The sequence below is a fragment of the Hippichthys cyanospilos genome, chromosome 18 (assembly GCF_059441005.1).
Source record: "Hippichthys cyanospilos isolate Australia breed blue-spotted pipefish chromosome 18, RoL_Hcya_1.0, whole genome shotgun sequence".
NCBI classification, from domain to species: Eukaryota; Metazoa; Chordata; class Actinopteri; order Syngnathiformes; family Syngnathidae; genus Hippichthys; species Hippichthys cyanospilos.
The window spans coordinates 2,539,339-2,549,647 of NC_142386.1; the positions used below are offsets into that span (position 1 = coordinate 2,539,339).

Consider the following 10,309-nt stretch of genomic DNA (forward strand, 5'->3'; position numbering starts at 1 on the left):
ATTGATTGACAGCACGCTCATTCACAGTTAAAAGCGCCTAAGCCATTCGCTAATGGCTCACAAAGACGGCTGTGTGATATCAAAGGAAAAGCATACAAAAAACAAAAACCTTGCATAGATTGTCAAAACATGACACTTTCAATATTTTTGCATTAATTCTTTCAACGGCAAATCGCGAACCGGCCGCAATTGAATTTTTTTTGTGTTGAGACCCCCAAACCACCGGGGGGCACTAGCGGACAACTTATGACATTTGCAAGCCTTCAATGACTTCATTGAGTGGCTTAGCTTGACTCCCATAATGCAAAGTTCAGTACAGTTAAGTCAAATCCAAGTTTTTGCAGGGTCAACTAGTCAAACGTAATTTGCTTAAAAAACAAAATGTTGTGGTTAGATTTGGACCATTTTGAAAACAAATGCACTCGTATTTTTTTCATCTTTAACTAAGAACAAAAAGTAAGTCTCCATTTCTGTATTTTTTGTCTTTTTGGCACATTTCTAAAAATTTACTAAAATGTCATAAAAATTGTAGTTCCTTATCTGCAAAAGATGGCTACATATAATGCATTTCTAAATTTGCAATTAAATTCATTATAATATTAAAAAGAACATTTTCGTTTTTACATTGCTATAACAAACACAATAATTCCAGTTTGGGGGTGTTTTCAAAGATACGTTTATTATCCGAGTGTGTACAGATTTATTTTATGTTTTCAGCAAATGCACGTAGTAGTTCTTTAAAAAGTATTTCCCAGCCCCAATAATAAGAAAGTTGAAAATTCTTCTGACCGTTTCCTTCAATCCAACCCAACTGACAAGTAAGGAGGACCTGACCATTCCTGATCCCAGCGCGCCCTCTAGCGGCCGCACCAGTTGATCGTTTTTTTTTTTGTACGGCTAAAATGAAGACAACACACACACATACATACATAAAGAACAACGTGCGCCCGGATCGGCTTCCAAATCAGTGCCTTTTAAAAGATGTGCAAATTTAAAATACAACAGAATCCGCTATGTTATTTTCAACTAGAACTTTTCCACAAATACTACAAACATCGATAGAAACGCGCTTTTAAAAACCGGCAGTGCCCTGGACAAAACGAACCCAAAACCCTTACTTAGATCTTGAAATGACATTAAACCTGATTATCAGTTGTTTATTTATTTTTTTTCTTTTCTTTGGAGGGTCCAAACTGAAAAAAAAAAAGTCTCTGCAGGGCACAAAAGTGAACAAAGCACGACACACAACACAAAAAAAGCAAACTTGCGCATTACCTTGACAGAAAAAAAGGCAAGACGTAAAAACAACTACCAGCGCTATGGAAATGAGAACTAAGGTGGAAAGCGCTTGTTTTTTTTTTTTTTCTAATTTAAATATAGTGTTGTTAACATGCATACGCTATACCCGTTTCATCAACTTAAACCCTCTCGCCTTAGCTACTCCACACCGTTTGCGTGAAAAGGTAAGCTCACTGCGCAACAACTTGGGACAATTCCAACCAGATAGGAAAGAATACAAACGTAATGCAAAAACAAGTTCCCGGCCGTTTTAAGATTCGTCTGGCCAGGCCAGGAAAAAAAACCAAAAAGAAGGAAAAAAAAAAAAAAAAGGGATCGGCACAGCTTCTAACTGGCCTCCAGTTTGGCCATTTCCTGCACGTAGATGCCGATGCTCTCGCTGTCGAAGAGCACAAAGTAAACGGTCTTGATGGTGGACGACATGGTGGCCACGAAGTAGCTGGAGATGGCCTTGAGGATCACCTGGGCCGCCGTCTGCTTGGGAAAACCGTTCCTGGAATAACGGGCGCCCGGTTAGCCTCCCTCGACTTGCAGACAACTTGAGCAAGCGCTGCTGCGATTTAAGTGACACACTCGGATTTTTTATTTTTGGTGGCTCCACTCATGAATGATTTGGTCCGCAAATTTGCCTTTAGGAAAAATAACAAGTAGGGCGGCAAATAACTATCACTTTTGATTATTTTGTCGATTAAGGAGGGGGGGGGGGGGTCGATTTATAAGCGAGGTCGCCTTGTACTCGGGGAAATACGGTAGCTGTTATACCTCTAATATTAAAAGGCAACCATTTTCGGCCTTACCTCCCGCTGCCGATTGACGGGAAGGCCACCGACTTGAGCTTCTTCTCGTCGGCCAGCGCCAGGCAGTTCTTCACCGTCTTCTCCAGCAACTCCTCGCATTTGTCCGAGCCCCACGCCGGACTGTTGCAGTGGATGATGTACTTGGCGGGAAGGCCGAAGCCGGCCGTCAACACCGCTGAGGATGGGAGGGGCGGGGAATAAGATTGACGCAAAAAAACAAAAAAAAACAAACTTGGTGCATTTGGTGCGGCTCAAGGCCAGGTGTTCTCCAAGGGCCGCTTACCTCCCGCCACATCCAGGGGTCCGTTCTTTTTCTTCATCTCCAGCACGGCTTCAGCTAACTCTTTTCCGCCCTTCTTTTCCAAGGCCGTCCCTGCCGGGAAACCGGTAGCGGTCACGCACGCGAGAGCCCGGCACGCCGCCGGAAAAGACACCAGAAGAAGGAAGAAGAGGCAACGGCGGCGGAGGCCGTGCGGGCGACGGGCATGCGGATGTCCGAGCAGTGTCCTGCGCGGGGACACGAAGGGCTCTTTTTTGTTGCGACGAGTTGCAAGTGTGATCAGCGTGGCGGTATGGAATGAAGACGATCCGACTGCAGCGTCACAAAGTGAAGCCAGGCCACTGGAACAGCGAGAGCTCGAAGAAGCAAGCGGCTCGCCATCCAAATTGCTATTACAAGCCCGCACGCTCGGAGACCGGCATACTGTGAATATACGTACGTATGCATGGGTAGGGCTGGTGCCGCTGAACATTTGGAGGGGTTGCAAGGAAGTATCTATTTGACAGTGTTATGAGCGTTTCAAAATCAGCCCAAAACGGGCGACGGTAAGGCCGGGTTAGCGAAAACCCGCCGGAGAGCCGGGGGTTAAAGCAACTCGATCGCTTTGAACGGAAGGGCCGAATCGGGTGCCGAAAGGCGCGTTGGCAGCAGGGGCGGCGGCTCGGGGAAGAGCGCCCGGCAGCCCGAAGCCATGGCGGGTAGCTAGCCGACCGGTTCCTTTACCTACTTCCCCGCCCGTATAGAGGGCCGAGTTGGTCGGGTGAACGACAGCGTCGCTCTCCACTACGGAAATGTCGGCTTGGACAACTTGCAACTACGGATGAATCACAAACAACACGGCGGTCAAACAACACGGCCGCCGCACGCCACAACACCTGGACGATGACATCGCGGCGAAACACCGGGCGGCTAACGAGCAAAGCCGGGAGCCCCTTCGGTCGGAACGCCCCGTCGCCGGTTACGTTTTACACCGGGGCTTTCCGCTGAGCGAGACGTCCCGGTTTCGCGTTAGCGGCGGGCTGTCAACTTCCTGTCGGGCAGGAAGTCCGGATCAATGGAGGAAACGGCCGCCCGACAGGAAGTTACCCGAAAGTCGGCGCGCACAACCGCCGTGGGCTTTGATGTTTGGAGTTTCAAAGCCCCGCCGTGGCCAGAGGGAGATGGGGAGGGGGGGAGGGGGGGAGGGGTGGGACGGGGTGGCGCGGTCTCACCTAGGTCGTCTTTTAGCTCAAGTTCGGCGTTGGTGGGGTTGATGACCCCCTCCACATCAAAGCCAGCCAAGTTACTGACCTCGCTGTGGATGAGGTTGAGCTGCGGGGGGGTTGGGGGGGGGCATGCCGAGGAAGAGTGAAAAGGAAGAAGGAAGGAAGCAAAGCCGTTAAAACCGAATTTGACCGCCCCCCCCAACCCAATTGGCACATTGACTTTTTTTTTTGAAGGGAGGGACGCTAACAGGTTTTTTTAACTATTGCCGAATTAAAGGGCGGCCATTTTGTTACACTAAAAGTGACATCGCAGTGGCTCTGGAAACCATCAACCTGCTCAGCTGCAGCGTCACAGCAACGAATTCGGAAAACAGATGAGCCGCGGTCAATTTCCGAGCAACTGTGATGTCATTTTTAGCAGCAGGGACAAAATGGCTCCCCGCTGAAATAGACAATTAAAAAAAAAAAAGCTGCATCATTCATACGCTGCAAACGCAATGGGAATCAGAATGCTGCGCTATACAACCTAATATTCCAAAGTTGATTTCCCCCCTTCAAAAGTAATTCAAATCAAAAAAGTCAAGGTATTTTCATATTTAAGGATCTGGCCGCATCCTGTTAGGATATGAAGTTAGTCGTCGAAATTTTTCATGAGATGCGCTGATAGTGATGACCAAATGGCCAATTTTGCCTTTCTAAAATGAACAAGATGTTTCTACAGGAAATACACAGAGAACATGTACTATGTACTTGAAGGTGGGTTTTGAAATTCTCTGGGGTTCTTCGGGGTCAGCGCATCCCAAGTCGTGCCAAGAGCGCGCCGAGTTAGCAGTAAAGCGGATCGCGCACGACGCCGTTAAAAGAGAAGTTAGGAGAAGGTATCCGGCGGCCGAGGCCTTTCTCCGCGATGCGCTCGTTAAAGAAAATCCAAAAGCGAGCGCGCATGCTTTCGCCGGGACCCGCCGCGTCGTTTCCTGGGCGGGGCTCGCTCGAGGGTTCTGTCGAGGCGCGACTGACTTTTTGACCCAGGAAGAGGCTCTTGGTGGAGAGGACGGTGAAGCTGTCCGCCGGCGAGCCCTCGGTGGTGCTGTCGGCCGACGCCGTCTTGCTCGCCTCGCCCTGCTTCTGCAGATGGGAAAAGGGGTCAGCCCACCCGGTGGACTGAATTGGGGGGGGGGGGGGTCGCCGTACCTTGGCCTTGCCGGCGCCCTTTTTGCCGGTCATCTTCTTGCTAGGCGCCTTCTTGGCCGGCTTGGCTTTCTTCTCGGGGGCGGGGGAGAGCGGCGTCTCCAGTTTCCCTTTGGCGCCGCGTTTCTTGGCCAGGAGCTCCGGGTGGATGTTGGGCAGGACGCCGCCCGCCGCAATGGTCACGCCCTTCAGGAGCTGGCGCCGCACACGGGAAAAAGCTTCATCAAAACCATCTACTTGAAATGTGTCTGCAGTATGTTAGTTTCACTGTTGGACATGCCTGACAAAAATTACTTTAAATTTTACTATTCTGTTTTTTTTTTAGAGACGTGAAATGGAGGCGACGTCCCAAATCAGTAAATTCAATCATTGTTGGCAGAGTATAAAGAATATATGCCTGTAAGTATTGTTGTGTGTTCTGTCTACATGTGTTGCTCCACCGTTTTTGGTGTAATATCCTGTTAGCTCAGGAAAAAAAAAACTGACACTCATGCTATTCAATAGTGCATCTATAGCAGGGGTCAGCGCCATTTTGACCTGGTTTCCACGATTAAGAAAACACTGGAAGCCTCAGACTTATAAATATCTACTAAACAAGGCTCAATGGAATATTTTAAATCAATTCGGTGTGATTGTTTCTAATACACAATTTGTGATTCTTCTTTAGTTGTATAAATGTCTTGCAATTTCTTCATTTGCTTAATCAAAAAAGCAACAAAATTGCCTACAAGCATCCAAATTGTCTTGAATTAAGTTTGCAGCCGACAGCCCCAAACACGTTTGCCACAAAAGTGGGGTACCTGGTTGAGTTCCTCATCGTTGGCGATGGCGAGCAGGATGTGTCGCGGTGTGACGCGACCCTTCTTGTTGTCTCGCGCCGCATTGCCCGCCAGTTCCAGAATCTCGGCTGCACCGGCGGAAAGCAATCAAGTAATGCACAAGCACCCTCACACATGAAATTTCCTGAAATTATTGATGTAATCATTTCCAGTGGAGAAATGTTGCCGCGCAAAAAGAAACATTTAAATGATCTGACATGTAGTTTGTGGTTATTTCTCAAAGAAAAAATCAGTTTAGACTACTGTTGGCAAAATGAGTCCTATCAAAAATAAAAATCGGCAGATATTAGCCTTTTCAAAATGAACAGCGATCGAGAATTTTGATGAATAAACCCTAATAATTTCTTAATCAGTTATAAAATAAAAAAAAAACTTGTTAGAAAACAGTAATTGCGGTTCAAAATAATGACCTTGCACACTTTGTCCACTAGATGTCTCTATTTAATCCAAGAAAAATTTGGGGAAATGACATTTATTTACAATGACGGCAGGCAAAAGAAGGCAAAATATTGCTTCTCCAGCAAAGTCAGATATCGTAGGAGTTAAACTTAAAACGATTAGTCAGTTAGATTAGATTAGATTAGATTAGATTAGATTAGATTAGTCTGGTTGGACCTCCTTAAGACCAAAAATATAGTCATTGAAATAATAAAACGGGTGTTTTGCCGGCTTGCATAAATCATCATATTGGCTTGTATTCTTTTTCCTCGTCACATTTACAATTATTGTTAGGAGGAATTCAGGGGCAAAAAAAAACAGATATATTACTAAAAATGCAAAAACACTACTACATTATAACAAAATTGGACCTCTGCAGTGAGACAAGAGAAAAAGCGCTTGGTCAGCAGCATACAGGAAGTTGATGCCTGCGCGTCTCAATCGATAAGCGCCTTACCAACGCAAGCTTTGAAGCAGACTCACCGGTCAGGTACTCCAGCACGGCCGCCAGGTAGACGGGCGCTCCAACCCCGATGCGGTACTTGGGCAGGCCGCGCTTGATGTAGCGCAGCATGCGACCCACGGGGAAGATGACGCCCGCCTTGGTGGAGCGCGACGTCTTGGTCAGCTTCTTCTTGCCTCCTCGACTCGACATGCTTCTCACGCTACTGGGGGCCTCCTGTGAGGGGGATTTAGACCGGTTATGTTTACATATTTTCTTTATTCTTGCAGTTACAGACCCGTTTCTAATATACCGTGCGGCCATACAGGTCCATATAAAACCAAAGTACTTTTTTTTCTACAGGTTGATGTCATTACAGTGGAAAATTTGTCATAAAATGACTGCAAAACGCAATTGTATGCTGTTGCAAGCGTGGTAATCGAAATTATTCAAGATTTTTTTTTCCTTCAACCACTCAAATTGTTCAGTAGCATCAGTTCTATCTATGTAGGTTAAAATGATCTACACCCAGAAAAAAATGGAAATTGGTCAGTCTTTGTAGCCTGTGTAGTGACGGTGACACTTTATGACATAGCCATTAAATGGTCTCTACCGCCACCTACTGTCGTGAGGTGAGACACAAGTCAACAAAGAATTTTCTGATCGCTGACAGTTTGACCGCCGCTCAACGGATTGTTGCAAATCGCCGGATAATCAATATAATAAATCCGATTGAAACGCATCTCAAAAAATCTAATTACGATGAATTCATATGGTCCAAAACTTGGACAAAGCTTATTTTTGTACACAAAATCTTGCCAGATCAGCTGCGATCACATAGAAACGTCAGAATCATTGCATTTTGAAATTTTACATGTTTTAATCATCCGATGGAAATCTCAGCTCCCTAGTGTTTTTTTTTCTCCCATTAGTTCTTTTGTAACATAATGAAAACAAAGGATTTTCCATCATTTGTAACGTAATGCTACAAGGGTTCATTTCGACTTGCTTTTATTAAAATGTCGGCTTTGAAATGAGCCCCCATTGGACTTGGCTTGTTTATGCCACCATTCAAATTCATGAGGCGTGCTGACGCAGTAATGAAGCGATATTCAAATGAAGCTTGAATGTCAACACTTTGTTCCGCAACGGGATTCTACTTTTGAATAAATGTGACAATATGTCAACATGAGCGGGGACGTAAGTGCAGCGTGAAGGCCAACCAAGGCTCCATTTTGGGAGCTGGGAGGCAAAGGTTAGCAAAACGCTGCGTGCCGTGCCGTGCCGTGCCGTGCCGTGTCGTCAGCCCGACAGCCACACAGGTGGAGGTGGCCTTTGGGTTTGTTTTTCCCTCGGAGCGGAACTCGCTCAGGTCGCTTCCGAACCGGGTCGGACACCGTGACGCGCAGCTGGTTCGCCCGGGAATTTCCGCAACATGTCAGTCGAAGCGGCGGCGGCAGCTGCGGCTGAGGCGGCGTCTCGCCGGCCCTCCTTTCCGGGCGCGACCAACTCGCCGCCTCGGCCTTCGCTCGGTTCCGCTCGCGTCCGAAGGACAGAAAGAAAATGGCACCGCGACGACATTGGCGACGAGCGGCGTACTTACGCGGAATAAAAATCAGGCGCAAGGGCGTCCGATGTGTCCCTCCCGGCGAGCGAGAAGCGAGCAAGGCTGCTGGGCTGCTCGGCTGCTCGGCTGATTGGCTGTTGCTGCCCGTCGCTCGATTCCCACAATCCCCAGCGAGCGAGACCGAGACGAGCCCGGAGCTCAAGGCCGCCCAAGCGCGCCGCTCAGCGGGGGAGCGAACCGACTCAGCCTGCCCGATGGCGACCGTCCACAAAAAAAGCACACAACGCAAATGGCATTTCGTGTGGTGGCCACACTATGCAATACTGAGTGGATCCGATGAATATTGGGACGGCTGCTGTGAAATGGCAACGGAACGAATCGCAATTGAATTTTGCCGTTCAATAAAATCCAAATTTGTTAGCGATGCATAGCAATGAAAGGGCAGGGGCGTTTTAGCCCCCTGCTAAGACGGACCATTGATTATTACACGCGCAGTCCCCCAAGTTTTATGGTATTATAATTGCCTTTTATTTACAAAAAATCCATATGCATATGTTTTTATCCCCACCCACCCCCTGAAAATGATTTACTTAACATCGCGCCAACGAGCATTATTCTCCACATACAAAAAAAAACAAGGATCCCTGGTTGTCATGGCAACAAATGCCAAGTCTCAAAGAGATGTTAATAGTACGCTGAGAGACAAAGAGCTGAAACGAGTTATTGAATTCTTTATCCATTGTTCACGTTGACAGAATGACATATATATATATATATATATATATATATATATATATATATATATATATATATATATATATATATATATATATATATATATATATATATATATATATATATATATATATATATATATATATATATATATATATATATATATATGTGTGTGTGAAGAAATCATGACAGCAGTGGCGGTATATGACCACTGCGGGTCAGATCTGAGTAGTTGACTCTCAGACATGTAGTACTGAACCTTGCAACTTTGTTGCTTTGCCTGTGCAAACATGCTAATAGAAAAAAAAGGCAGAAAGTCACCACACACACACACACACACATACGTATGTATATATGCATTTGCAGTTGACCTTTAGGAACTATTTTATTTTTCACTTTTATGTGCAATATGTCTTAGTTTGCTGAAATAAACAAAATCGCCTATATCACCGAGGCGCAGTGCTCAAGGTGTGCATTATGTGAAATTCGATGTACAGCATGTCGTCACATAATAGCACATGAGCAGAAAATCCCATGACGTCACTCTGATTGAAACGTTCAAACATTTGGCATGTTAAGCATGTTCTTGCACTATGACACATCACTCTCAATTCCCACGTGTACAACAATACGAATGGATGTGCTTTGGTACAAACCAGTCATGCACATTTCCTTGCACTTTGTCACAAGATGTGTCATGACAAGTCTTTTTTTAACGTCATGATAATGGATTATGTAATCTGTTGACAATTTTGACTCCACCCTGTTTTCGAGTTTCCACAGGTGGCAGAAGTACGCAGAAGCTAAATTTACACTGGATTCAAAAAGTCTACACACCCCTTTAAATGTCAGGTTTTTGGAAAATAAAAAGGCAACAGAGATAATATAGTTTCAAAAGTGTGCACACCCTTTTATCAGCATGGATATGGCTGCGTTCACAATTGACCAGTTACATTCAAACACATTTCAAATAGGTTACCTTGCTTTCTGTTGATTTTCTCAGTTGCTGTTGACGACCTGTACCTTATTGTGTTTCCCGGACACAAAGAACTTTGTAAATGTTTAATGATTGTAATGAGTAATTATTGCATGTGTGTTTGCAAAAAACCCTAGAATATATCAACTTTATTTAGAGTCAATCAGGTAGATGTGAGCTGAACCCATTTAACATTCGTTTATTATTCATGAGGTTAATGAGAAACATTATTTCAGTTATTTTTTAGATGGATCTAGAGCCAAATAATCTTATAGATAGATAGATAGATAGATAGATAGATAGATAGATAGATAGATAGATAGACAGACTTGTGTAAAGAAAATACATTTACTTGAAATTGAAAAATAAAGAATAAATGTTCATACTAACAAAAAAAGTATGAAGTATTTGTACTTGGTTACCCTGATTACCTTTGTTGATACATATGAGCTCGTTGAACTAAAGTAAACTTCAAGTTGAGGAAAATAATAACAAACCTAAAGCGCATTCGCCTGACAGGCGCCTAGACTTCCGGGTATTGTG

The 10,309-nt window shown here is 45.2% G+C and overlaps 1 protein-coding gene across 3 annotated transcripts; it reads right to left on the reverse strand.

Moving 5' to 3' along the window:
- Positions 1 to 660: 660 nt before the first annotated feature.
- macroh2a1 (macroH2A.1 histone) lies at positions 661 to 8,507 on the reverse strand. 3 transcript variants are annotated; one of them, XM_088441179.1, is made up of 9 exons: positions 8,092 to 8,500; positions 6,530 to 6,725; positions 5,570 to 5,676; positions 4,773 to 4,964; positions 4,599 to 4,706; positions 3,100 to 3,190; positions 2,380 to 2,469; positions 2,097 to 2,271; positions 661 to 1,792 (listed from the first exon to the last, which is right to left on the reverse strand). In XM_088441179.1, the coding sequence occupies exons 2-9, from the start codon at positions 6,699 to 6,701 to the stop codon at positions 1,627 to 1,629; spliced, it is 1,101 nt and encodes a 366-aa protein (XP_088297305.1). In that variant the 5' UTR covers positions 6,702 to 6,725; positions 8,092 to 8,500; the 3' UTR covers positions 661 to 1,626. The 3 variants fall into 3 exon arrangements, with proteins under 3 accessions (XP_088297305.1, XP_088297304.1, XP_088297303.1); XM_088441178.1 differs by lacking the exon at positions 3,100 to 3,190 and adding an exon at positions 3,588 to 3,687 and having other exon boundaries at positions 8,092 to 8,495; XM_088441177.1 differs by lacking the exon at positions 3,100 to 3,190 and adding an exon at positions 3,588 to 3,687 and having other exon boundaries at positions 4,599 to 4,964; positions 8,092 to 8,507.
- Positions 8,508 to 10,309: the final 1,802 nt, after the last annotated feature.